The following is a 27,905-nucleotide window of genomic DNA, read 5'->3' as shown; positions in this document are numbered from 1 at the left end:
CGGCCTTAAAGTTCATTAAAAAAAATGTTTTAATCAGTCTGCTGCCCCCTTGAGGTAAATGTAATAAGAGTAAAATTGCATTACCCCGAAACGGGACACGCCGCCGTGTAAAACGAGCGGATCGTAGGTCTCTAGCGGACCAATGAACTGTCGAGATTGAAACGATTCCCGGTGCGTATTGACGACGTCATAAATATTCGCCAAACAGAAGCTGTTTTCTGGTGGGACTGGGAGAGCGAGGTGTCTCTTCACATGTCGCTGCCTCCACTGACTTGGAAAATAGCTCATGAAATCAAGTGTCAGTATTTGTGGGGGGGGATTTGCAATTGTTGGCTTCATCTCTGTCGATAGGGAATGAATGACGAGACAACACCGGGCAGTTGCAAGATAAACTCTGGGTGCTCCAGGTAAGCGTGTAGCGATGGCTAGCTACCATATGTAGCTAGCTAGGCGGTCCAGAATCTCACCTAGTTTAGCTAACTAAATGTCCTCTAAGCACAAATTGTGTAGCAAAGTAAACCGATAGATTAATTTACCATTCAATGTCAAGCATTTTAATAATTGCATTTTGTAGTTCAAGGCAAGGGTATTTTTCAATAAACTGTCTGAGTTAGTTAGCTAACTAGCCAGCAGATCCGACCCGTTTGCTTACAGCTGCACTGGGGTCGGACAGCATTCCTGTGTATATTAACTGCGGAGCCGGTGCGAGTTCGGCAAACGTACCTCAATCCAGAGATGAGAAATGCATACTCCAAATTGTCCCATTATACCAACAGTAACATCAATAAGATTGAATGAGTGTTAGTTGAAAACAAGCAGTCATTCAATCTTGGTTGGGATAATGGGACAATTCGGGGGTACAGTGAGTTTCTTATCCCTGGGTTGAGGTATGTTTTCCTGAGCCATATCTCATGCCAGCTCCAAAATGTCTTAATTACATGCAAGAATGCTGTTCGACCCTCGTGCAGCTGCAAGTGGGTTGGATCTGTTGGCTAACAAACCTCCCAACTAGACAAGTGTTTCTGTCTACCTGCCTGTCAATCACTTCATGTCATAGTTCCTCAGAGAGAAACAACATATCGTTTCTCTGAACTGCTGAATGACAATTTAATCTCTCCCATCTTTTTGTCCTCAGTATTGAGCAAATGCTGGCTGTGAACCCCGGCAAGACACCCATCAGTCTGCTACAGGAGTATGGAACGCGGATAGGTAAGGCAGAGATGGTCTAGGAATGCTTCCTCTTCTGTCTCAGAGTCTGGGTAAGGTTTCATTCTGTTCTGTCTTAGCTAGCTACCTACAACTATACCAAATGGACTGGTTTATCATCTGCTTATTTAGTAGCATTAAAACACTGCATCAATACAGGTACCTGCTGGTCACTAGTCAAATATATATTTTATACTGTAGAAGCCATAGAATTCTGTATTTGAGTACTAGAATGGACATGGCCAGTCTTATGATGGGATAAAGGTCAGACATTTTGGTCAGAGTTGGTCAACCCTGGTTTACCAGTGCTGCAATAAGATATTGTGTAAATAATGCATTTGAATAATTTATCTGCACTCTTTGTTAGCTAGCTAGCCAGTCAGTTTCAGAGGAATAATTCCATAACTTAATGAAATGAACTGCCAAGATGCCAACATTAATCTTCAAACAATACAGTGAGTCAATAGGCATTTTTCACGCCCCCAAAAGACCACTCCCTTCCACGCCGAGAAGTGTGCGACGACATCCGGTTGTCTGTCGTCTTCTGCGAAATTCAAACTTTGGAGTTTACCCAGTCACTGCCCAAGTTTGGCATTAGTGATTTGGCTATCGTTCACGAACATTCCCAGACGAAGAGATCAGAACTTCATAAAAAGGATAGAAGTTCTTCCACAAAGAATGTCTTCAACGATCAAGGTAAGTTAGTACTTGAAGTGACCAGTTGAGATAGATAGCTAAGACGTTACCAAATTGGTTAGTGCTATCATGAGTTACCTAACGTTACTTAAGATTTGTCAGACTTTGTTAACGTTAATAAGTTAGCTAGCTATCTGACCAGCTACTGTAATCTTATTTGTTTCTCGCTAGCTAGAGCCATCTCAGTAACGTTAAGAGTAGCAATGGTAACTTACTTGCATACATCAATTTAAGATTTGTCACCTAACGTTCTTACATGCTCTGCTCTTCTGAATATGCATTGTGAAATATGGTAGACCAGGAGGGGGCAGTGGTAGTATGGGCAAGGTGTCACATGTGAATGAGGAGCTCTAGTCACTGCAGGTTACGAGAGATGATAGGCAGTTTACCTGTATTTTGTTAAAAATAATCCAACTCTGTATCTGTTCACCGTAGGCATAGTTACTGATCTGAAGCATCTGTTCACCGTAGGCATAGTTCCTTTGTTACTGATCTGAAGCTGGATAACTAACATGTCGTATAGTCCACTTTTATTACAGTTGGTCAGTTATGTTTTTAATGTTAGAATTGATGAGACGCAAACATGATCTTGCTGCTGCAGATTATCAAGAACATTGTATGAATCCCCCCCCTCCCACACACACACACACGTTATTTTAGATTACATTGCAAGCACCCAAGAAGCCTGTCGTCATAAATGGCTTATCGAGCTGAGGGCGCTTTGTGCAATATGGTGGCTCTGCTCTTCCAGACTGCACATTACACCACGTGTCAGCTCCATTGCTTTGCACGGAGAACTGTAGTTGTGGCATTGGCCCAAGGACTCGGATGAGTTTTGACTGTGAGGATTATTCATATTGTCATAGAGAACACCCATTTAGCATTTCTGTAAACTCATATTACTGCACATAGTTATAAATTCATCCTGAATCTTTTTTATGCATTTAAAAAAAAAAAATTGACCAGGGGATTTGACCAGAGCCCATGGGATGAAATGGTTCTGAGGAAGCCAAGGACATCAGGCAGGAGTGGCATAAAACCCACTCTTTACCAAGCATTCCCTGTGAGTTAAACTGTCTTTTAAACAAGTTGGCGTCCCCATTACGCTCACAAGTTGCTTTCCCTTGTGTTGAAATTGCTTGAACTAAAGTTGTACAATCTTGGTTGACACTCATCCCTTGTCTGTTTCAGGGCCCCCCTTCCTGACATTACTGTGTCTGCTGAACAAAGTTTGAGGAGCATGTGACCACAGCCTGCCGTTGCCACGGTGCTGCATGGACTCTAATAAATTACTCTGGGTGACTCTAGATTTGGTCCAATGCTCCATGGGTCAGTGCTGTCATGTCATTGTCCCCCAACTGTCACCAGAGATTCTAAAACACCCAGATGCTCCTGTGTTCCTCCAGCTCTCAGTAAAATCAAGTAAATTGTACAATAATTTAAACTTTGTCCCTACTTGCACTCAGTTTTACCACTTGGAGAGCTTAAAGGTGTCACCAGCATTGTCATCTGCTATTGAGAAGGGCATCTGCTAAATGGCTTGGTGTAAGCTAAATGACTTAATGTAAATGTAATTAACATTGAATTAGAGTGAGTTACTGATGTAATTGTGATTTTATTTTATGACTTAACATGTCACAAATGTATTTATTGAATAAAATCTTCAAAAAAAGTTCTCTTTAACAAACGCTACATCCCAAAAACCCATGTTATTCATAGCTGTTTTATCAGTACATATTCCATATAAAAATGATCCCAAATTCATAGTGTTTGAACAGACCAATTTATAATAATAAAAAAAAATGTACACTGGTTTAAAGCTGTTAATTATCATGATCTAATTAATTTAACTAATGTTTTATTTTGTGTCCTGCTGTGCTTGACCATGTTTTCACACTGGCTGATCACCCTTGAGATCCAGAGGTCTCTGGTAGTTCACCAATAAGCAGCAGTTGATTGACAGCCTACCAGAATGAGTGGGATAATCTTGTCCCAGATCCAGTGCTCTCTACTAGCATACTGACGTGCAATTGACTTGCTTTCGCTCTTGTCCTTCCACGTTAGCTGAGTTGCTCTCTTCAATGGGGGAATGAGTGTTGCCCCCACATCTGACAGCATCCATCACCAGGCTCGAGGATTCCCGAGAGACTCGTGATCAGTGAAGCGTTTGGATACAAAAGTGATGCCTCAACGAGGTGCAATCCCAATCAGGCACATCTCAGATCTGTGCAGTCCAGGTTAACTCTGACCTCTGGACAGCACACCTGGAACTGATCCTATGGCATCTAAATGGGCGCAGAGCCTGAGATGCAGGTAGTTGGTCCAGGTTATTATAATGCGGTTCATATGAAGGGACACTCACGCCAAAGATGTCCGCCAACACGTTCTCCAGCCCAGTTGCTACTCAACAGCATTACAGAAATAATTTGTCAATGAGTGGCAGCTTCCTGTTGGGGCTTGGTGTTGCACTTCCTATTCCAGTCTTCTGGGCCTTGGACCAGTAGATTCATCCTGGAGGTCAGAGGGGGCAGTGGACTCCTAGAACACCATGAAGATCTTCTCTGAATGGAACCGGCTATAGGAACCTGAAGTCCTCATTGGCTGTACAGAATTTTTGGAGCTGGATGTGTACAAAAAAAACTGTTGGACTTATAGCTCTTGTTCCTTGATACCATCCAATGCAGCATTCAACACATTTATATTGATCAATTGTATATTGAACAACATCAAAAATAGATGAACAATTTCAACGATTTTACTGAGTTCAGTCAATTAAAATAAATACATTAGGCCCTAATCTATGGATATCATGTTACCGGGCAGGGGCACGTCCATGGGTGGGTCTTGGATTGCTTAGGCCCACCCAATTGGGAACCGGAGCCAGGCCCAGCCAATTAGAATGAGTTTTTCCCCACAAAAGAGCTTTTGTTTAAGAGAAATGCTCCTCAGTTTCGTCAGCTGTCCGGGTGGCTGGTCTCAGACAATCCCGCAGGTGAAGAAGCAGGGTGTGGAGGTCCTGGGCTGGCGTGGATACACACGGTCTGAGGTTGTGAGGCCGGTTGGACGTACTGCCAAAGGAGGAGCTTAAGTTGGAGTGCAGAGTGGGAGAAAAGACATGCAACCTGGCTAGCCAGTTAGCGCGATACAGCTAATGTAATACCTGAACTATAGCAACTGTTTGCAGAACTACAACGCTGAGCTACAACACCAACCATCTGGAAAATTCAAGTTCACGTTACTCACCAGGGAGAGGAGGGCTTAGTCATGGGCCTCTGCAGTCAGTGCAGAGGGACCAACACTTGTGAATAGCTGAGACATCCACCTCCTGTTCCCAGTCATGCTCTATCAAAGGGAGAGACCCAAGAATGCAGGCTCCCTCCCCAGTTCCAGGAGAACCGACAGGGAACGGTCCCCGTCTCAGTGCGTGCACGGCCTTTTGGTGTTAAGTAGATGTTGGCCAGGTTAAAATGCAGGCTATTGATTAAAGATGCTCCCATGTAAAATAGTCTGGGCGCTCGTCTGTTCTCATTGCTGTCACTTAGTCTCATCCTTTTGGGGAAGTTGTGGAAGCTGAGATGTTTTTGTTCTAACAAAAAAAGAGGGACACTACAGTAGCATCGAGAGGATTGTGCTGCCATTAAGCTAGCTTGCTAACTCTGTGCTGTTGCTAGCAACCTTAGCATAAACCGCAACAACATTCCATTCAAACAAGTCAATCCACAGCCATACGCTGGCTGAAATCAGTTGCTGATAGGACAGACAAGTTGTACATGCAACAAGTACTGATAATGTATCATAGCACTCACAGCTTTCCAAGAAAACAAACATGGACATTTATGGTTTTGTTTACATATATTTGAGGCTATTTGTACAGAAATGGTATAAAAACCCGTATGAATTGTATTTATAATTAGTGCCGTCAAAGTATTCACACCCTGGATTTATTCCACATTTTGTTACAGCCTGAATTCAAAATGGCTGCCAATATGGCTGCCATCTTCACCGCATTCTGAAACTGGGGGTTTGACATAACCCTTCTAGTAATTTTAATAGGATCTCTATGGTAGTAGCATGGTAGGATCTCAAGTGTCTGTGCTGCAACAGTACCAATCCTTTTGTTCCAGGTAACACCCCAGTGTATGACCTGCTCAAGGCCGAGGGCCAGGCGCACCAACCCAACTTTACATTCCGCGTGTCCGTGGGAGAGATCAGCTGCACCGGCCAGGGGCCCAGCAAGAAGGCTGCCAAACACAAGGCAGCAGAGGCCGCCCTGAAGATGATGAAAGGAGGACTAGGGGGACCAGTGGTGCTGGGGGAAGGATTGGGAGAAGGGTTTATTGGGGCGGAAGAGCCTTTGGATGGGGACAGGTGAGTGGATTATACACGTTTGAATCCGGAGAAAATGAGTAGTTGAACGCAGTGATAATTGGCTTCAATGGCTAATGTGGCGAGGCTATCTATTGGAAGCCAGGACGCAAAAACACTGTAGACAAGTGCCTCTTATTTTGGTAAAGTTGCAAAACCTTGCCAACCATTTATAATTATGATAGATTGTGTGCTCTTGGTCAGTCTGGGGTAAATAAGGTCTTTCCTCTGCTGTTTTCCCTCCCTAGTTCTCCGTCAGAGATGAAGACTTCAGGAAGCGGCACGTCTCAGCAGTCAGAATGCAACCCTGTGGGAGCTCTGCAGGTGAGATGCATCCGGAGTTCATTTACAGATGAACTCAGTCCTCTCAGAACTACATTTTGAACCCCTTTCAACTCAGTCCAATAAGCTTTATTGCTATCAATGTGTACATATGTACACAGTGCATTCAAAAAGTATTCAGACCCCTTGACTTGTTCCACATTGTTACGTTAATTTAATCCATTTTAGAGTAAGACTTCATGTTTTTCATCAATCTACACACACTACTCCATTATGACAAAGCGAAAACTGTTTAAAAAATATAAAAAAACATACCTTATTTAGTGTTCAGACCCTTCGCTATGAGACTAAACATTTCTCAGATGCATCATGTTTCCATTGATCATCCTTGATGTTTCGACAACTTAATTGGAGTCCACCTGTGGTAAATTCAATTGATTGGACATGATTTGGAAAGGCACACACCTGTCTATATAAAGGTCCCACAGTTGACAGTGCATGTTAGAACAAAAACCAAGCCATGAGGTCATTATCCATAGAGCTCCGAGACAGGATTGTTCCGAGGCACAGATCTGGAGAAGGGTACCAAAAAATGTCTACAGCGTTGAAGGTCCCCAAGAACACAGTGGCCTCCATCATTCTTAAATGGCTGAAATTTGGAGCCACCAAGACTCTTCATGGAGCTGGCCGCCTAGCCAAACTGAGCAATCGGGGGAGAAGGGCCTTGGTCAGGGAGGTGACAGATCTTCAGAGTTCCTATGGGAGAACCTTCCAGAAGGACAACTATCTCTGCAGCACTCACCAATCTTGGAGTTTGCCAAAAGGCACCTAAAGCACTTTCAGACCATGATTGAACTCTTTGGCCTGAATGCCAAGCGTCACGAATGGAGGAAACCTGGCACCATCCCTACGGTGAAGCATTGGTGGTGGCAGCATCATGCTGTGGGGATGTTTTTCAGCGACAGGGACTGGGAGACTAGACAGGATCGATGGAAAGATGAACAGAGTAAAGTACAGAGATCCTTGATGACAACTTGCTCGGGACCTCAGACTGTGGAAAGGGTTCACTTTCCAACAGGACAACGACCTTAAGCACACAGCAAGACAACACAGCACTGGCTTCGGGACAAGTCCTTGAGTGGCCCCGCCAGAGACCAGACTTGAACCCGATCGAACATCTCGAGAGACCTGAAAATAGCAGTGCAGCGACGCTCCCCATCCAACCTGACATGGCTTGAAGGTCTGCAGAGAAAAATAGGAGAAACTCCCCAAATACAGGTATGAGCTTGTAGTGTCATACCCAAGAAGACTCACGCTGTAATCGCTGCCAAAAGTGCTGAGTAAAGGGTCTGAATACTTACAGTACCAGTCAAGTTTGGACACCCCTACTCATTCCAGAGGTTTGCTTTATTTACTATTTTCTACATTGTAGACGGTCTTCACATAATAGTGAAGACAACTATGAAATGACATATGGAATCATGTAGTTTCCAAAAAAAGTGTTAAACAAATCAAAATATATTTTATTTTATTCAAAGTAGCTATCAAATCAAATGTATTTATATAGCCCTTCGTACATCAGCTGATATCTCAAAGTGCTGTACAGAAACCCAGTCTAAAACCACAAACGGCAAGCAATGCAGGTGTAGAAGCACGGTGGCTAGGAAAAACTCCCTAGCCTTGATGACAACTTTACACACTTGGCATTCTCTCAACCAGCTTCACGAGGTAGTCACCTGGAATGCATTTCAATTAACAGGTGTGCATTTGTGAAATTTCTGTCATTATTGTGTTAGAGACAATCAGTTGTGTTGTGACAAGGTAGGGGTGGTATACAGAAGACAGCCCTATTTGGTAAAATACCAAGTCCATATTATGGCAAGAGCAGCTAAAATAAGCAAAGAGAAATGGCAGTCAATTACTTTAAGACATGAAGGTCAATCAATCTGGAACATTTCAACTTTATTTTTTACACTACACGATTCCATGTGTTTCATAGTTTTGTCTCCACTATTATTCTACAATGTAAAAACAAATAAACCCTGGAATGAGTAGTTGTCAACTTCTGACTGGTACTGTATGTAAATGTAATATTTCAGTTTAATGTTCTACACCCGTTTTGGCTTTGTTATTATGGGATATTGTGTGTAGATTGATGGGGGGGACAATTTAATCAATTTTAGAATACGGCTGTGGAAAAGTTAAGGGGTCTGAATACTTTCTCAATACACTATATATAGATCAGGGTTTTCCAACCCTGTTCCTGGAAAGCTACCCACATGTAGGTTCACTCCAACCTTGTTCCTGGAACGCTACACACCTGTACGAGGGTAGCTCTCCGGAAACAGGGTTGGAGTGAAAACCTACAGGAGGGTAGCTCTCCGGGAACGGGGTTGGAGTGAGAACCTACAGGAGGGTAGCTCTCCGGGAACGGGGTTGGAGTGAGAACCTACAGGAGGGTAGCTCTCCGGGAACGGGGTTGGAGTGAGAACCTACAGGAGGGTAGCTCTCCGGGAACGGGGTTGGAGTGAGAACCTACAGGAGGGTAGCTCTCCGGGAACGGGGTTGGAGTGAGAACCTACAGGAGGGTAGCTCTCCGGGAACTGGGGTTGGAGTGAGAACCTACAGGAGGGTAGCTCTCCGGGAACTGGGTTGGAGTGAGAACCTACAGGAGGGTAGCTCTCCGGGAACTGGGTTGGAGTGAGAACCTACAGGAGGGTAGCTCTCCGGGAACTGGGGTTGGAGTGAGAACCTACAGGAGGGTAGCTCTCCGGGAACTGGGTTGGAGTGAGAACCTACAGGAGGGTAGCTCTCCGGGAACTGGGTTGGAGGAGCCTGGCTATAGATGTATACTGTGTCAGTCAGTCTCCGAACCGCGTTTCCCAAACCCTCCTAGCTTTACAGAGGATAATGGCGTTAATTGTGAAGCTAAACATTTTAAAGGTAAATGAATCTCCCACTTTATGGATACATGACTTTGTGTGTTTCACTGAAAGGAGCTGGTGGTTCAGAAAGGCTGGCGTCTGCCAGAGTACACCGTGACCCAGGAGTCGGGGCCTGCCCACCGCAAGGAGTTCACCATGACATGCCGGGTGGAGAGATTTGTTGAAATTGGTAAATCTAACTTGGGTTCTGCCCTTTTCAATATGCCATGGATTTGTTTTAGTTTTTTTACATTACACCATTAGGTTAGGTATATCGTATGTCCTTGTGTAGCAACAGGATTCAATTGGTCAACTAACCAGGAAGTGAAATCGGGCGTGCTAAGTTCTGGAATAGAATCCATGGAGTGACTGAGGGGATACTTTTAGGAGATGTTTGGGAAACTGTTTACAAGAAGCAATTCTGTCTTCGTACTGACATCCAGCCTCTGTCCCACAGGCAGTGGCACATCGAAGAAACTAGCCAAGCGGAATGCCGCAGCTAAGATGTTGTCCAGGATCCACGATGTTCCTGTAGACCTGAGGAGCAGCCACGAGACTGAGCCTGAGGACGACACTTTTATCATGGTGAGACAGCGACCTGTTGATGGCTTTTCTAAGGCAATATTGCTGCTGTGCTCGCTTCCTGACAGTTCATCATTGCAAATAAGTGTCTGTTTTTCAGACTTTCCGGTTATAAATAAATCAAATATTGTTGGTCGAATACACATGTTTAGCAGATATTGAAGGTATAGCGAAATGCTGATTAAAATGAATGTGAGGTTGCCCGAGTGTCTGAATCATGGTACCACTGTCTCCTCTGGGGGTCAGAACATGGGTGGGGGCAGGGTGGAGGCAGGGAAGTGTAAAGGTCTGGGCTGTACCTGGGACTCTCTGAGGAACTCTGCTGGGGAGAAGATGCTGCAGCTAAGGAGCCACCCTCTGGGCATGCCCAGCTCTGACTTCTGCTCTCTGCTACACGACCTCTCAGAGGAGCAGCGCTTTGACGTCAGCTACCTCGACATAGGTAAATAACATCCCCTCATCACTGGGGCCAATTCACATACGGGGGGCTAGGAGGTCTGGGGGGGAGTGTAGGTCCACTTTGTTTTCCTGTTTTTATACTGAAGGTATTAATTTAACTGTAAGAAATATACTTTTTCTTTAGTGGCAGCTACTTTATCATAATGGAAATGGATAATGTACCTATAACCCTCCCCAACAAAAATAAGAACATGGTAAAAAAAATATGCTAAACTGATCCTAAACCAGCTCTTTGTGAATGTGACCAGTCTGTGATGTGTGAACCTAATGTGTGTTTCCTTGTGCCAGAGGAGCGCAGTCTGAGCGGTCTGTGCCAGTGTCTGGTAGAGCTATCCACTCAGCCAATCACGGTGTGCCACGGCTTCGCACCCAATCAGGACGGTGCCCGCGCCAGCGCAGCCCACAATGCACTGCAATACCTCAAAATCATGGCTGGGGGGAAGTGACCGTCTCCCAGACCAACCTCTCTCCATGGCAACGACCTAGACCCTGATCACGTGACACATCCACCTCGAAGGGTAGAAGCATCTTCCAACCAATGGTGGTCAAGGGAAGTAACCATTGATTCAGAATTACCCATGATGTGGGAATTGGAATTTGTCTGTCCCCCCACAGCCCTGTAGTTCTATCTGGTCTGTTCATTCCTAAATGCCCCCTTGAAGATATCCCACATAGCCCTAGATAATTTGTCCCTATGCCTTGAAGATATCCCACATAGCCCTAGATAATTTGTCCCTATGCCTTGAAGATATCCCACATAGTCCTCAATGTCCTCTTGATTGGCTACACCATTTATTTGGATGGTCAGTCACCCACCTCCTCTGCTGTCACAGGCCTAGAGATACTCTGCAGGGAAAGGGCGTTTTGACAACGACCCCCGTTTGACTGTAGCCTCATTGACTGTTTTATTTGTTGCCACATCTACAATGATTGGCTTTGGTTGCCTTTTCATTAGCTAGTAAGTACTTTGTCGTCAACCAAAAATACCTCCCTCCCCCGTTGAAGAAGTCTTGGCCTGAATGAAGTATAATTGTGGACATTGAAAAGTGGACCTTTTAATGACATGAATTCTTAAATTAGAGACTTGTGTACTTTTAATGCCAAGTTGACAAGATCCAGCCCATCTGTCTGTCTTGTCATTTGTGTTAAGGAATTGACTTTTTTTTTTTTAAGAAGAGTCATCTGATAACTGTTAAAAGGTGTACATTTTTTAATTGTGATTGCTTAACATCTGAAATGCAAAATGTTGAGTTTTGGAATTACATTTAATATTGTGTACTTTACCATTGATTTTCTTTGTTAGACTTCACAAAACCCTGTTTGAAATTGTGAATAGATTACTGTGATTGAAAATTAGTAATTTTAGATGTTAATTAATAGCTGTTTTGAGTAGCTGGTTGCTCTCGTAAAACCGTGTCAATGGCCCCTCAATGAATTGATAATATCACTTCCCTTCAACTGTGGTTGTTCGTAATGTCTGAAATGGACCATCTAATTAGCCCGTGTGCCAGTCTGTTCAAGGTCTCTTACCCACTACTTATGGAATTGCAATGTTAATACAATGACAATAGAGTAGACCAAAAGCACAAACAGATCTGGGACCAGGCTAGCATCTAATTTGAGATGGAATTGTATCGCAGCATTTAATATAGTAGATCATCTAAGTTGGATTCTCTTGTACAACGGCTGACTAATCTGCTCCTCTACTTCCTGTTACATGCTAATGGTATAGGCTGAACTCATGTTTACTCCCACCAGTTCAGATAGCCAAGCCTTCATGGTTTCATATGGGAGGTTGGTATTGGTAGCGAGTGCCTGGCTGTAGTAGAGTGACTATTGGTCGCTGCTACATCTCATGATGAGTGAGAAACACAACGTATCATATCTGATTAGATGGGTTAAATGTGGAAGACCCATTTCAGTTGTTCAACTGACTAGGTATCCTCTCTTCCTCCTCTCTTCCTCCCCCTTTCCAATGTTTGACAATTGTGGGACGTGTTGCCCAAATACATAGTTGAACTGAAACGCGGTCCATCACGGTTTTGATTAGTTCCTTTTTTAAATAAAACACTTGGTTTCAGTGCTAATAATGTTTATTGAAATCACTGATTCTCTTCATTTATAAAACATTTCTTTTTAACATTCATAAATAACTTGAGTTCCTGTCCGACTACACTGAAGACTCATGCCAGATCTTACAACGCCTGGACAAGTATTTAAACATGTCAGCTAACCACATTGCGTTGGTTGAGGTAATGCCTGCGCATCAGGTTAGGAAACTTGATCTGTGTTGCGTTTAACCAACAGAAGTCAACGTTGAACTCTGAAGCACTAGTGTGACGTCGAAGTGGGTGTGGTCATGATGTCATTCACAATAACAGTCTGTTGACTGTACCTTCAGTGGCTCAATATGTTTGTGTGACTCATGTAAATAATAGTTCCCGGAGTCCATTTTCCCCGAGGGTCCTGTTCGTCAGCTCTTATCTCTGTCAGGGGAGTCGACGTCGTCATCAGCGTAGCCACTACTGTCTGATTGCATGCTGTCCCCCCGAACCACCAGACCTACAGAAAGAAAACCTCAGGTCTACACACAGACAGCCATACTCTCCTCATGGCTTTAACACAGGCCTAGAGTACATCCCTGAATTAAACATGGAGGGTCAACCTGCCCATACTTTCCTTAACATTTCCAGTTAGCTGACGTTCTCGATGGAACAACAATTATTCTTACGAGAGAAAGTGTGTGTACAAGTTGTGAACACACCTTTCTTCACACAGCAACTCATTTGCAGGTAATGTAACACCACTGCCCATTTCAGCTACAGTATCAACCACATTCACTTCAAAACTGTCATTTGAAAAGGGTGTGTGTTCCTGTGAGATTAAACCAAAGTCCCAGTCAGCAATTTGACTGCTCTGAATCACACTAGTCAGTCATCTTTCTCTAAAAACAACTAGTTTGGCCGTAAAATCTTTTAAAAAAAATATATAATAAAGGATTCTCCTTTGGGGACAGTCGAGGAACCGTTTTAGGGTCTTTGTTTTCCCTAAGAGTGTAGTGAGCAGATATAGACTGTTAATATCACTAGGTATCAGCTGACTATGACCACATATCAAGACTATGAACTCACCTTTGTTTTGATTGACAGTGGACCGGGACAAAGATGTCGACCTTATAGTTTCTTGCTGTCCGAAGTCTTCCTCCCCTGCGCTCTGTACCTATTGGAAAACAGGTAGTCAGGAAAAACTCCTGGCCCAAGTATGCATAGTCACTTCACCCCTACCTACATGTACAAATCACCTTGAGTAACCTGTTCCTCCGCACACTGACTCGGTACCCCCTGTATATAGCCTCGTTATTTTATTGTGTTACTTTTTATGATTATTTTTTACTTTAGTTTATTTGGTAAATATTTTCTTAACTCTTCTTGAACTGCACTGTTGGTTAAGGGCTTGTAAGTGAGCATTTCACTGAAGTCTACACTTGTTGTATTCGGCGCATTTGACAAAGTTTGATTTGATTTGAGTCAGGCAGCCAAGGATGGATAATGGACTACACCAGATAGATGTGTGTATCAGCCCTAGGAACTCAGAGACCGGAGTACAGTGCGCCATATAGGTCAATCCAAAACAGTTCTGTCACTTACCTCCTCCAGCTCAAAGGAGTTGGCCTGTTGAATAGTGTGGGAGACCTGCCCCTGGAGTGGTGTTGGTTTCAGAGGACTCAGGTACCTCTTGTTCCTCCATACACCTGGATAATACTGGGCTGCTGGAGGCTCCACTGTGCTCCCACCACTGGCAGGGAGAATCATCTCAGGTGCATCTGTGTCTGAAGAACTAGAAGGTGTCACATCAGTAACAGTGATGAGACAAGGGGACTTCCTGCAACTAAGGAGCTCTATAGACACGAACGTTGACACAACCCGTGTTCCAGTTTCTCCCAAACTAGACTCCACCTTAGACATGGGAGTTACTGTGACCTCTAAACTCTTGGCTGCGTTACTACTAGTTAATAAATCATCCTCCCTGGGTTTGTGTAGTCCGTCCGATGTGGTGAAGGATCGGTCAGATCTTCTGACGTTCTCAGAGGACAAAATGTCCACCGCCTGTGTGTTACTATTCCACTGTTGTAGTTGACTGCTGTACGGAGCCTGGTGAACACACTCAACGATCTGAGGACGGGTGATGTCATGGGTAACCTTGGCGACCGGTGCCACTACTGTTGCCCAGCCTGTGGGATGAATTGTGTTTGGAGTTTCTCCAACTTCACAAGTAGGTCTTGGAGTATTAAGACCAAAGTCCAGCTTCTTCCTACTACTGGGCTCTCTTTGATGACCCGATTCTGAAAGTGATGATGCCCCAAGGTTGGGTGTTCTGTCAGAGTGTCGCTCTCTCTCTAAATCAACTCCATCCCCATCTGATGACGATCCCTGCTCCAACTCCTTGTCCCTGACTGTGTCTCTCTGTCCCGGTGTCTCTGTCTCTCTGTCCCTGAACATACGTGTGCCCACAGCACACGTCGTGTTACTATCCCCAGTGTCCATATCCTGTACATCTGAAAACAACCCCTGCTCCCCCTCCCTGTCTCTATGTCCCTGTGTCTCTGTCTCTCTATCTCTCACCATCGTGTCCACAGCAGCACTCGTCTCATTACTGTCCCCTGTATCCTGATTATCCTCCTCCATGTCTCTGGATAAAGGCTCTGCTTTGGTGTTCTCCAGGACCAGACCCACCAAGTCAGGAAGGCTGCTTCTCTTCTTGGGTGCCGACCCAGGCCCGGGGGAGAGTCCTGGTCTGGGGCAGGCAGAGTCCGACCCCAGCCGGGCAGAAGCCCCGGAGCCAGTATACAGGCACATCTTAGAAACCGTATCCTTGAGTCGTTCCACTGGAGACCTCGGTTCGCTGCGGACACTTCCCATGAAGCGCCGTCCAATCTGCCCGTCAGCGGTGGGGGAGAAGCTGAACTCAGGAGGGGCGAGCTTCTGGAGGGGCGTGCGGGACACGTGTGAGTAGAGGGAGTAGAAGGCGTTGGCCATGGCTGTCAGCACCTCTACCTGCCTGAAACGGCCTGCAGGGGGAAGACACGTTCAGAGAAAGGAACAGTTTGTTTGGAATGCTGCCCAACACAGAGGACAATGAGAGTATTGTACTGTTTGGAATGCTGCCCAACACAGAGGACAATGAGAGTATTGTACTGTTTGGAATGCTGCCCAACACAGAGGACAATGAGAGTATTGTACTGTTTGGAATGCTGCCCAACACAGAGGACAATGAGAGTATTGTACTGTTTGGAATGCTGCCCAACACAGAGGACAATGATTTGTACTGTTTGGAATGCTGCCCAACACAGAGGACAATGAGAGTATTGTACTGTTTGGAATGCTGCCCAACACAGAGGACAATGAGAGTATTGTACTGTTTGGAATGCTGCCCAACACAGAGGACAATGAGAGTATTGTACTGTTTGGAATGCTGCCCAACACAGAGGACAATGAGAGTATTGTACTGTTTGGAATGCTGCCCAACACAGAGGACAATGAGAGTATTGTACTGTTTGGAATGCTGCCCAACACAGAGAACAATGGGAGATGTGAATTGTTGATAGAAAAGTCGGAGTGTGGGGAAAACTCAATCTGATTGGCTGGGCCCGGTTCCCCGTGGGTGGGCCTATGCCCTCCCAGGCCCACCCATGGCTGCGCCCCTGCCCAGTCATGTGAAATCCATAGATTAAGGCCTAATGAATTTATTTGAATTGACTGATTTCTTTATATGAACTGTAACTCACTAAAATTGTTACATGTTGTGTTTATTTTTTGTTCAGTATAAATGAGATACAGTGGCTTGCGAAGGTATTCACCCCTCTTGGCATTTTTCCTATTTTGTTGCCTTACAACCTGGAATTAAAATAGATTTTTTGGGGGGGGGGTTGTATCATTTGATTTGCACAATATGTTTTATTGTGAAACAAACAAGAAATAAGACAAAAACAGAAAATATGGACGTGCATAAAAAAAAGTGGTGTAGCAGACACTGGGGCCTTTCAGAACAGGTGTATACAGTATATACTGAGATCATGTGACAGATCATGTGACAGATCATGTGACAGATCATGTGACAGATCATGTGACAGATCATGTGACAGATCATGTGACAGATCATGTGACAGATCATGTGACAGATCATGTGACAGATCATGTGACAGATCATGTGACAGATCATGTGACAGATCATGTGACAGATCATGTGACAGATCATGTGACACTTGAAGTCCACCTGTGTGCAATCTAACTAATTATGTGACTTGTGAAGGTAATTGGCAGCACCGGATCTTATTTAGGGGCGTCATAGCAGAGGGGGTGAATACATATGCACCTACCACATTTCCATTTTTAATTGTGTTAAGTCCTTTTTTTTCATTTCACTTCACCAATTTGGACTATTTTGTATATGTCCATTACATGAAAGCCAAGTAAAAATCTATTTAAATTACAGGTTGTAACGCAACAAAATAGGAAAAAACGCCAAGGAGGATGAATACCTTTGCAAGGCATTGTATTTCTGAATTCAATTTCAATAAATTAGCTAAACTTTCTAAAAACATGTTTTCACTTTGTTATTATGTGGGGTATTGTGATGTCATTATGGGGTATTGTGATGTCATTATGGGGTATTGTGTGTAGATGGGTGAGAAATATTTTTTTTATTTTTCAATTTAAATTGAGGATGTAACAAAAAGGTGGAATAAGTGAAGAGGTGTGTAAACTTTCTGAAGGCCCTGTATACTACACTGAGTTATATAGACACAATCAGTCTGTAGATGTAGTTGTCTATTGTACACTTTGATTCAGTGATTCAACTGTTTCAACTGCATGAAAAGTGCTACATAACTACAGTTATTATGTAAATTATAGCTGAGTCATATTCAGACACTATCTATATCTTGGCTGTGGGTGTTGCATGATGGTGATGACCACAGTAGTGTGGGTGGGAGTCCCACACAATGGTGTGTGTTTGTCTTACTGGCCAGGGAGAGTCCTGGGTCCTCCTGTCGGAGCCGGTGCAGTTGGGACTGAAGAAAGAGGCGGAGGTTGATGCCGTGGGCATGGGAGGGGAAGTTGATGAAGCGGATAGGTATACGGGCTGTGACCTCAGGCTCATCACAACCAAACCCTAACTGGTACAGAGTCTCCTCTGCATCCTCCGCACACATCTGCAGGGCCTCCGACACACTAGGGTGTGTGTGTGTAAGTGATGAGTCAGAGAGAGAAGAAGAGAGAGGGGATGGGGACAGAGATATAGAGGAAGAGAGAGAGAGAGAGAGAGTGTTACTGACTGCACTTCAGTTGAAACATTCTTCAGTGACGTTGTACTGGATCTGTTAGACTGTGAAACATCAGGTTGAGAGTGGGTTGGTCCCAACTCGCCTCGAGGCTTTACTGGTGCTTTTGGAGAGCCCACTGGAGGCCAGACTGTGACCCAGGTGGAGAAGGGGCAGAGCCAGTCTCTGGCGGGGAGTACTGCAGATACAGAACAGGAATCAAAGACAAACACCTATGACAGGCAAGAATAAACAATGGACAAAACAAACCAGAAAGATTCTAATAACTTTGTAATAGTAGTTGATGCATGCTATTATTTATTATTATGCCTGTATCAAACAGAAGTCATATCTTAATGTACCTGTATTTAAAATGTACTAGTAGCTGGGGGAAAAAAATTTCATTAAAAAACAACTCCAGACTATAAATTTAGCCTGCCATGTGTAGTACTTTGTACATTTGACAGATCTACTGTGGGTGGCCAGTGGCCACTGACCTGGTGGTGACTCCTCTGTGAGGATGTTTGGGTGGCGGAAACAGCAGTGGGCAGCTGCTACACAGGCACCATTTAGCCAGCAGGCACCATTTAGCCAGCAGGCACCACCATTGGGAGATAAAAGCAGGTCAACTTACATCTCTTCAACCATACTTGACTAAACTATAACCTCCCTCTAAAACAGGAAAGACGTTTAAGACAGAATTTATGTAATTAAACCACATATTCTGGTTAAATATGGTCTTACCTCAGTTCTGAGACTCCTTCCTCAACATTTAATACTGTAGCTGTAAAACATTAAAGAAATGTAACGTTTGAGTGAAAAGAAAACACTGGTGTGTGTGCGTTTTCCCCCAGAAGATTTGGTACATTTCCTCTGTGACATGTGTCCCTTTGTGTTGTGACTAGACTTCAGTGAGCGATGGCTTGTCTCTTTTCAGACACGCCCTCATCTTTGCTTTATATAAAATCGGGCCAGTCTTAGGGAGAGTCAGTCAGTCAGCAGCTAAATAACATGCACCAGCATGTCAGACACTCAATTAAAGAGGTGAAGGCTGAAGGTTAGATGCTACAATGAGCCTATTGTTTTGTTTCAGTGGAACTACATATCGTTGATGTACTAGCAGTGGAGAAGCAGTCCTATGCCATGAGAACGGTCTATCTCACTAACATTGCACAGACCTGTACCCTGGATTTATTAAATGACAAAATAATGAAAGCCTTCCACTAGACAAAACAGGTCTAATGGGACTTCACAAGGTAACACACATAAACAGACCATCCGTTTCCAAAACATTCATGATGCTCTCCTAATTTTCCTACAAAACTATTTCCTGCTTTGATTATTTCCTATGGTGTGTTTTTATCTCGGTGTGTGTGTGTGTGTGTGTGTCTTTGCGCGCCTGCATGTAAATGTGTGCCAACAGGTTTATCTTCTCTTTCATCCTCACCCTCAGCCCCCAGACTCAGGTCATCTTCAAAACTTTTCGATTTCAGCAGAGACTCTGGAAGAGAGGAGACTAAAATCAGTGCTCTGTTGTGACCAGTAGGATATGACATCATTGCTCCATGCTGACAGTAGATTTCAGTGACGGGTGGCTTTGTTGTCAGACTTACCAACAGTCAGATTATGTCTAGAGTGTTCTGAGTCCGTCTCCAGCCTAATGAGAAGACGTAGGTTACATGTTGTTACTAATCATAAAGTTTCAATTTCAAATAAAAAAATAAGACACACACACCAAAACAAAAAACTTTATTATTACATCACAGCCTGGTATGACAACTGCTCGGCATCCACCCGCAAGGCACTACAGAGGGTAGTGTGTACGGCCCAGTACATCACCTGGGCCAAGCTTCCTGCCATCCAGGACCTCTATATCAGGCCGAGTCAGAGGAAGGCCCTAAACATTTTTCAAAGACTCCAGCCACCCTAGTTATAGACTGTTCTCTCTGCTACCGCACGGCAAAGGGATACCGGAGCGCCAAGTCTAGGTCCAAGAGGATCCAAAATAGTTTATACCCCAAAGCCATAAGACTCCTGAACAGCCAATCAAATGGCTACCCAGACTATTCGCATTGCCTGCCCCCCTCGAACGCTGCTCCTCCTCTCTGTTATTATCTATGCATAGTCACTTTGATAACTCTACCATGTAAATATTACCTCAACTCCTGCACACTGTAAATATTACCTCAACACCCCTGCACATTGAAGTACCCCTGTACTGTATATAGCCTCCACATTGACTCTGTACCCCCTGATATAGCCCCACATGTATATAACCTCGACATTGTACCGGTACCCCCCCTGTATATAGCCTCCACATTGACTCTGTACCCCCTGTATATACCCCTGTATATAGCCTCCACATTGACTCTGTACCGGACTCTGTACCGGTACCCCCTGTATATAGCCTCCACATTGACTCTGTACCGGTACCCCTGTATATAGCCTCCACATTGACTCTGTACCGGTACCCCTGTATATAGCCTCCACATTGACTCTGTACCGGTACCCCTGTATATAGCCTCCACATTGACATTGACTCTGTACCTCCACATTGACTCTGTACCCCCCCCCTGTATATAGCCTCCACACTGACTCTGTACCGGTACCCCTGTATATAGCCTCCACATTGACTCTGTACTCTGTACCCCCCCTGTATATAGCCTCCACATTGACTCTGTACCGGTACCCCCTGTATATAGCCTCCACATTGTTATTTACTGCTGCGCTTTAATTATTTGTTATTCTTATCTCTTACCTTCTTTTTTTTTTTTTTGGGGTATTTTCTTAAAACGGCATTGTTGGTTAAGGGCTTGTATTCAGCATTTCACTGTTGGTCGTATTCCTGTTGTATTCAGCATTTCAATGTTGGTCTTATTCCTGTTGTATTCGGTGTATGTGACAAATAAAATAACATTTGATTTGCTTTATTCCATCATTGGTTACTCTGAGAGTTCCTCATATTGACGTTGCCGCCCCCAGGCCCCATGGTGCCGCCCCCAGGCCCCATGGTGCCGCCCCCAGGCCCCATGGTGCCGCCCCCAGGCCCCATGGTGCCGCCCCCAGGCCCCATGGTGCCGCCCCCAGGCCCCATGGTGCCGCCCCCAGGCCCCATGGTGCCGCCCCCAGGCCCCATGGTGCCGCCCCCAGGCCCCATGGTGCCGTTTTGTCAGAAACACAATACAATGGCACAGAGGTTTCATACAACACAATGCCACAGATGTTTCAAGTTTTTAGGGAGCGTGCAATTGCCAAGCTGACTGCAGGAATGTCCACCAGAGCTGTTGCCAGAGAATTTCCTTTCTCTACCATAAGCCCCCTCCAACATCGTTTTTGAGAATTTGACAGTATGGCCAACCGGCCTCACAACCGCATGTGTGGGCGAGCGGTTTCCTGATGTCAAAGTTGTGTTCCAATTCCTGCCAATATCCAGCAACTTCACACAGCCATTGAAAAGATTAGGACAACATTCCACAGGCCCACAATAAACAGCCTGATCAACTCTATGCATAGGAGATGTCACGCTGCATGAGGCAAATGGTGGTCGCACCAGATACTGACTGGTTCTCTGTTCCACACCCTTTTCTTTAAGGTATCTGTGACCAACAGAAGCATATCTGGATTCCCAGTCATGTGAAATCCATGAATTAGGGTCTAATTTATTTATTTAAATTGGCTGATTTCTTTATATGAAGTGTACTCAGTACAATCTTTGAAATTGTTGAATGTTGTGTTTATATTTTTGTTCAGTATATCTTTAAGCCTTTGTCTGGGGAAAAATGCCATCGATAACTGTTATAGGGGTCTACTGTCCTCGCCCGGCTAACCTTTGCGCACTCGATGAGGAAACTTGTTTTTTATTTGACTAAAATCAGAAGTTATTATCCTGGGTGACCTAAATTATGATTTGGGAAATGCAGACAATCTAAACCTAACCCAGATGATGACTAAACCCACACAGCCCAACCCTAAAGATCCTTCAAAATCAACTCTGATTGTTCTTATTTTAACCGATACACCAGATCAATATGTTTCTACTGGTGAATCACCCAGGACAGTGACTATTGCCCAGTTTTTGTGTGCTCGCTATGTTGCTTTGTATATGTATTTTTTTTTAGTAAAGTACATCGATTACGCATCTCTGCTGTCCTGCGCCTGACTCTCTACACCAGCTACACACTGGACCATTACATTGGGTCAAGGCCAGGAACAGAAGCTTAAGCCCAGACGGACAAGCTTTTAAGCAACCGAGGTATCATTATGTAAAAACTTTTTTTTTTTTTATCAGAAAAGGCTAATTCTGATTATTATGTAACCACTCTTTCAGATTGTAATGGGAACCCGGCTAAATGTAGACTATTTACAGAAAAACAAGTCCTGGATGCTTTGGTAGCAATAGACAACAAATCCACAGGAACCGACCAATTGTATCCCAGTCTGCTTAAAGTGTGCAGCACCCATCATTGTTGGCTCAATAACCCACCATTTTCTCATTTAACATTATTATCGGGAAATATTCAAAACTTATAGAAATCATCTCTTGTGCTGCCACTCCATACACATGGAGATAGTAGAGATCATACTTATCACCCCATTTCAACACTTCCTTGTTTGGCTAAGATTCTAGAGTTTCCACTTCCTTGTTTGGCTAAGATTCTAGAGTCCTTGGTAAATGCACAACTTTGCACCTTTTTTTTTTTTTTTTTTTTCTTCATCTGAGAAATGTATTTTGAATGTAAACCAATCAGGGTTTAGTCGTGGGCATCCAATCAGGGTTTAGTCCTGGGCAGAGCACTATTACAGCAACCACTTCAGTTGTTAATGATCTTTGTTAATGCTTTAAACAATGAAATGAAATGAAATGTGATGCTTTGTTTGTGGACCTGTCAAAAGCTTTTGATACTGTTGATCATGCTGTTTTATTGAATAAGTTAGATAGGCCTGAGCTCAGACACCTGATTGATGGGGTTAAGTCTGAATAACGGTATAACAGGTGTTCCACAGGGGTCCATCTTGGGACCTGTTAACTATTCACTATTTATATAAAACACTATTGGTCTATCTATTAAAAATTGTAAGACGGATATACAGTGCATTCGGAAAGTATTCAGACCCCTTGACTTTTTATACATTTTGTTACATCCTTGTTCTAAAATGTGTTTTTTTCCCCCTCGTCCATCTACACACAATATCCCAGAACGACAAAGTGAAAACAGCATTTTAGAAATTTCAGCAAATGTGTGTATATATATATATATATATAGTATTGATTTATTTATTGCTTATTTACATGAGTATTCAGACCCTTTGCTATGAGACTTGAAATTGAGCTCAGGTGCATCCTGTTTCTATCCTTGAGATGTTTCTACAACTTGATCGGAGTTCACCAGTGGGAAATTCAATTGACTGGACATGATTTGGAAAGGCACACACCTGTCAATATAAGTTTCCCCAGTTGAGAGTACATGTCAGAGCAAAAACCAAGCCATGAGGTCGAGAAATTGTCTGTAAAGCTCCGAGACAGGATTGTATCGAAGTGGTGGCAGCCTCATGCTGTGGGGATATTTTTCCGCAGCAGGGACTGGGAGACTAGTCAGGATCGAGAGAAAGATGGAGAGCGGAGCAACGAAATCTTTTATGAAAACCTTCTCCAGAGCGCTCAGGACCTCAGACTGGGGCTAAGGTTCACCTTCCAACAGGACAACGACCATAAGCACACAGCCAAGACAATGCAGGAGTGGCTTCGGGACAAGTCTCTGAATGTACTTGAATGGCCCAGCCAGAGCCCGGACTTGAACCCGATCTAACATCTCTGGAGAGACCTGAAAATAGCTCTGCAGAAACGCTCCACATCCAACACTGTCACGCTCTGACCTGAGATCCCTGTTTTCTTTATATTTTGGTTAGGTCAGGGTGTGACTAGGGTGGGTAAGCTAGTTTTAGGATTGTCTAGGGGTTTTGTATTGTCTAGGGGTTTTGTATGTTTATGGTGGCCTGATAGGGTTCCCAATCAGAGGCAGCGGTTTATTGTTGTCTCTGATTGGGGATCATATTTAGGTAGCTATTTCCCTTTGGTGTTTGTGGGATCTTGTCTATGTGTAGTTGCCTGTCAGCACTCTTTTGTATAGCGTCACGTGTCATTGTGAAATTTGGGTTCGTTTGATCAGAGTTTATTCTTTAAATAATAAGAAAGTACGCATACCACACTGCACCTTGGTCCGATCCTTATAACGAATGTGACAAACACGACAGAGCTTGAGAGGATCTGCAGAGAAGAATGGAACAAACTCCCCAAATACAGGTCAAGCTTGTAGCGTCATACCCAAGAAGACTCGAGGCTGTAGTCGCTGAGTAAAGGGTCTGAATACAAGTAAATGTGATATTTCATATATTATTTTTTTGTTTTATCCTGTTTTTGCTTTGTCGTATGTAGATTAATGAGGGGGAAAACTATTTAATCAATTTAGCATAAGGCTGTAACCTAACACAGTTAGGAAAAAGTCAAGGGGTCCGATTACTTTATACAGCACCAGTCAAAAGTTTGGACACACCTACTCGTTCCAGGGTTTTTCTTTATTTACTACATTGTAGAATAATAGTGAAGACATCAACTATGAAATAACACATATGGAATTATGTGTTAAACAAATCAAAATATATTTTATATTTGAGATTCTTCAAAGCAGACACCCTTTGCCTTGACAGCTTTGCACACTCGTGGAATTCTCTCAACCAGCTTCATGAGGTAGTCACCTGGAATGCATTTCAATTAACAGGTGTGCCATGTTAAAAGTTAATTTGTGGAATTTCTTTCCTTCTTAATGCGTTTGAGCCAATCAGATGTGTTGTGACAAGGTAGGGGTGGTATACAGAAGACAGCCCTATTTGGTAAAAGACCAAGTCCTTATTATGGCAAGAACAGCTCAAAAAAGCAAAGAGAAATGACAGTCCATCATTACTTTAAGACATGAAGGTCAGTCAATATGGAACATTTCAAGAACTTTGAAAGTTTCTTTAATTGCAGTTGCAAAAACAGATTGCAGCCCAAATAAATGCTTCACAGAGTTCAAGTAACAGACTCAACATCAACTGTTAAGAGGAGACTGTGTGAATCACACCTTCATGGTCAAATTGCTGAAGAAAATAAACCACTACTAAAGGACACCAATAATAAGAGGAGGCTTGATTGGGCCAAGAAACACGAGCAATGGACATTAGACCGGTGGAAATCTGTCTTTTGGTCTGAGTCCAAATTTGAGATTTTTGGTTCCAACTGCCATGTCTTTGAGACACAGGGTAGTTGAACGGATGACCTCCACATGTGTGGTTCCCACCGTGAAGCATGGAGGAGGAGGTGTGATGGTGCTTTGCTGGTGACACAGTCAGTGATTTATTTAGAATTCAAGGCACACTTAACCAGCATGGCTACCACAGCATTCTGCAGCGATACATCATCCCATCTGGTTTGCGCTAGGTGGGAAGATCATTTGTTTTTCAACAGGACAATGACCCAAAACATACCTCTAGGCTGTGTAAGGGCTATTTGACCAAGGAGAGTGATGGAGTGCTGCATCAGATGACCTGGCCTCCACAATCACATGTCAGAACTCCTTCAAAACTGTTGGAAAAGCATTCCTCATGAAGCTGGTTGAGAGATTGCCAAGAGTGTACAAAGCTGTCATCAAGGCAGGGTGGCTACTTTGAAGAATATAAAATATGTTTGTTTAACACTTTTTGGGGTTACTACGTGATTATGTTTTATTTCATAATTCTGATGTCTTCACTATTATTCTACAATGTAGAAATAGTAAATAAAGAAAAACCCTTGAATGAGTTATATATATATCCTAACTGGCTATTTAGCCCCAGTGATGAGCTGCAGTCAGAATGATTAAATACTACTGTCTGTTAGATTGATTGTTAATGGTTGTTTAACCTTTGCCTTCTGTGTTAAACACATCCAGGTCAAACCAGACCTACTGGTATCTTTACTATACAGAGTCAGACCTACAGGGATCATCTCTAGCCAGCTATCCTCTCAGTCTGTCCAGCAGAGCTACAGCTTTTACAAGTTTGTTCACTTCCTACAGAGGAAATGCTCTCAAGCGGATTGTCAGATAGTGAAGTTAACCAGATGCTGTAAGAACACCCCCAGCATTTCTTATCTCACTTTATCCGACTGAAAAACCTACAAAATAATAATACAAGTTCTTTTAGTCGTGTTCAGACTACTTGAGCAATTTGACTTGCGTTCTTGACATCATGTTGCCAATAGAGTCGCGACCAAGTCATCTATGATCATTGGTAATAATACATAAGTAATTACACAATACTTAAGTTTCCATCCAGTTATACAACAATTGCTTTTCTGTGCTAACATGGATGCTATTTTCTGTTAAACGTAACTGGAGGAATCAACAGAACTATTCTACCAAATATGATGGAAACCTGGGACTATAAACACAACACCAAAGAAAGTTTGGAAATAGAATGTCCAACAGTATAAATAGAACACAACTAGTTCTAGAACCAAGGTGTTTCGGGAAATGACTCAAGAATCCCCTTTGGGCCATGCCATTGACCTGTAACCATATCCTAAACAGAAAATATCTATTTTCGAGCACAACTTGATACTGACAATTCACATCTGTTACATTTCCCCCACGCTGTGGGCGGTTTCCATCATCCTTTAGCTGCCACTGACGCATCATCCTTGCCTATTGAGTTCCTCTGAAGTTTTTCATTTCAAAGTCAAACCTTGCACGGCATGCTCACTCACCCACAGCCCAGCAGCCAGCTCTCAATCTTTCCTGCTGAGCATCCTGTGGAAACAGTAGATATAGAACAATCTTGGGTGAGCATTCAGCATTAAGAAAATTAACACTTCGCACATTTTTTTTTGCTCCGTTCTGTCGCAAAGCTATGATGCATCATGCAGAGGCCAGCCGTCCACATATTGTGACAAATATACCAGACTAAACAGTTGCTGTTAAGGAGTTTTAGCCCCCTGCCTGTTGTTGTTAAATAGATATTATACAGTAATGCATCAATGTCGCAGCGGTCTAAGGCACTGCATCTCAGTGCAAGAGGCATCACTACAGTCCCTGGTTCGAATCCAGGCTGGATTACATCCGGCCGTGATTGGGAGTCCCATAGGTCAGCACACAATTGGCACAGCGTCGGCCGGGTTTGGCCGTCATTGTAAATAACTGACGTGCCTAGTTAAATAAAGGAACGTTTATTTTTTAATTTTTTTAATGTCACTCAAAATGTAAGCTCTTTAGCGAACTACCAAAATGAGAACTGACCATCTGAGAAGACATCATCCTCTGATGCAGACTGGTGCGGAACAGACGGGTGGGTGGATGGAGGTCCCTGTGGATCTTGTTCTTTCAGGGTAGGCCACTGGCGACCGGTCTGGAACCAGGCCTGACGCCTGGTTGTAGAAGACGGCCTCTCCATCAGATGGGGGGGCTGCATGGGGACAACAAAAAGACACACTGTTTTACAATATGCGTAACTCACTGTCACGACTTCCGCTCTAGTCGGTCCCTCTCCTTGTTCGGGCGGCGGTCGACGTCACCGGTCTTCTAGCCATCGCCGATCCACTTTTCATTTTCCATTTGTTTTGACTTTGTCTTACACACCTGGTTTCTATTCCCAAATTACTTGTTCATTATTTAACCCACTATTCCCCCATGTTTGTTTGTATGTAGTGCGGTCTGTTTATGTGGGCTCTCTTTCTTGTATATGTTGAGTAAAGTACGTTTCTTTACTCATATCTGCTGTCCTGCGCCTGACTCCTCTACTCCATCTACACACAGACCTCATTACACTCACTCAACAGCTCACCAATTCATTGAATAGCCTACTTAAATAATGATCAACTGGTAGAACCCAAAACAATGAAGTTAGTATTATACAATTTCATTAATGGACTTATTATTGATAATACTAGAAATTTCCAAACCATGACCAGCTTAATGACATTTTCAGTGAAGCTACTGGTGCCTCTCGGGCATTTCAAGCAGGAACACATATTCACGGATTAATAATCTAGTACTGTTGGTTGG

The 27,905-nt window shown here is 43.6% G+C and overlaps 2 protein-coding genes across 5 annotated transcripts; one reads left to right on the top strand and one right to left on the bottom strand.

Moving 5' to 3' along the window:
• The first annotated feature begins 204 nt into the window (after nucleotides 1–204).
• On the top strand, nucleotides 205–12,608 carry tarbp2 (TAR (HIV) RNA binding protein 2). 4 transcript variants are annotated; one of them, XM_024404399.2, is made up of 8 exons: nucleotides 205–407; nucleotides 1,136–1,209; nucleotides 6,027–6,270; nucleotides 6,516–6,591; nucleotides 9,546–9,663; nucleotides 9,931–10,058; nucleotides 10,302–10,497; nucleotides 10,803–12,608. In XM_024404399.2, exons 1-8 carry the CDS (start codon nucleotides 355–357, stop codon nucleotides 10,958–10,960), a joined length of 1,047 nt encoding a protein of 348 aa, XP_024260167.1. In that variant the 5' UTR covers nucleotides 205–354; the 3' UTR covers nucleotides 10,961–12,608. The 4 variants fall into 4 exon arrangements, with proteins under 4 accessions (XP_024260167.1, XP_024260168.1, XP_024260164.1 ...); XM_024404400.2 differs by having other exon boundaries at nucleotides 1,136–1,259; XM_024404396.2 differs by lacking the exons at nucleotides 205–407; nucleotides 1,136–1,209 and adding exons at nucleotides 1,266–2,965; nucleotides 3,094–3,324.
• tespa1 (thymocyte expressed, positive selection associated 1) lies at nucleotides 12,590–27,300 on the bottom strand. Its single transcript, XM_042329986.1, has 11 exons — nucleotides 27,141–27,300; nucleotides 26,612–26,654; nucleotides 19,446–19,489; nucleotides 19,280–19,333; nucleotides 18,577–18,616; nucleotides 18,330–18,386; nucleotides 17,939–18,031; nucleotides 17,535–17,743; nucleotides 14,162–15,582; nucleotides 13,646–13,733; nucleotides 12,590–13,076 (listed from the first exon to the last, which is right to left on the bottom strand). The coding sequence occupies exons 1-11, from the start codon at nucleotides 27,292–27,294 to the stop codon at nucleotides 12,988–12,990; spliced, it is 2,292 nt and encodes a 763-aa protein (XP_042185920.1). The 5' UTR covers nucleotides 27,295–27,300; the 3' UTR covers nucleotides 12,590–12,987.
• Nucleotides 27,301–27,905: the final 605 nt, after the last annotated feature.

The sequence above is a fragment of the Oncorhynchus tshawytscha genome, linkage group LG02 (assembly GCF_018296145.1).
Source record: "Oncorhynchus tshawytscha isolate Ot180627B linkage group LG02, Otsh_v2.0, whole genome shotgun sequence".
NCBI lineage: Eukaryota > Metazoa > Chordata > Actinopteri > Salmoniformes > Salmonidae > Oncorhynchus > Oncorhynchus tshawytscha.
The sequence above is the reverse complement of the archived record's forward strand: the minus strand, read 5'-3'. Positions and strand labels throughout refer to the sequence as shown.

Bases quoted from the DNA above. Each gene is read 5' to 3' on its own strand.
- tarbp2 (XM_024404396.2), top strand. From the start codon at position 3,177: ATGGACTCTAATAAATTACTCTGGGTGACTCTAGATTTGGTCCAATGC. The intron at 3,325-6,026 runs GTAAATTGTACA...CTTTTGTTCCAG, and splicing joins CCAGCTCTCAGTAAAATCAA to GTAACACCCCAGTGTATGAC. The intron at 9,664-9,930 runs GTAAATCTAACT...TCTGTCCCACAG, and splicing joins GGAGAGATTTGTTGAAATTG to GCAGTGGCACATCGAAGAAA.
- tespa1 (XM_042329986.1), bottom strand. From the start codon at position 27,294: ATGGAGAGGCCGTCTTCTACAACCAGGCGTCAGGCCTGGTTCCAGACC. The intron at 18,032-18,329 runs GTCAGTGGCCAC...CTGTATCTGCAG, and splicing joins CACAGAGGAGTCACCACCAG to TACTCCCCGCCAGAGACTGG. The intron at 17,744-17,938 runs GCGAGTTGGGAC...CACACACCCTAG, and splicing joins AGCACCAGTAAAGCCTCGAG to TGTGTCGGAGGCCCTGCAGA.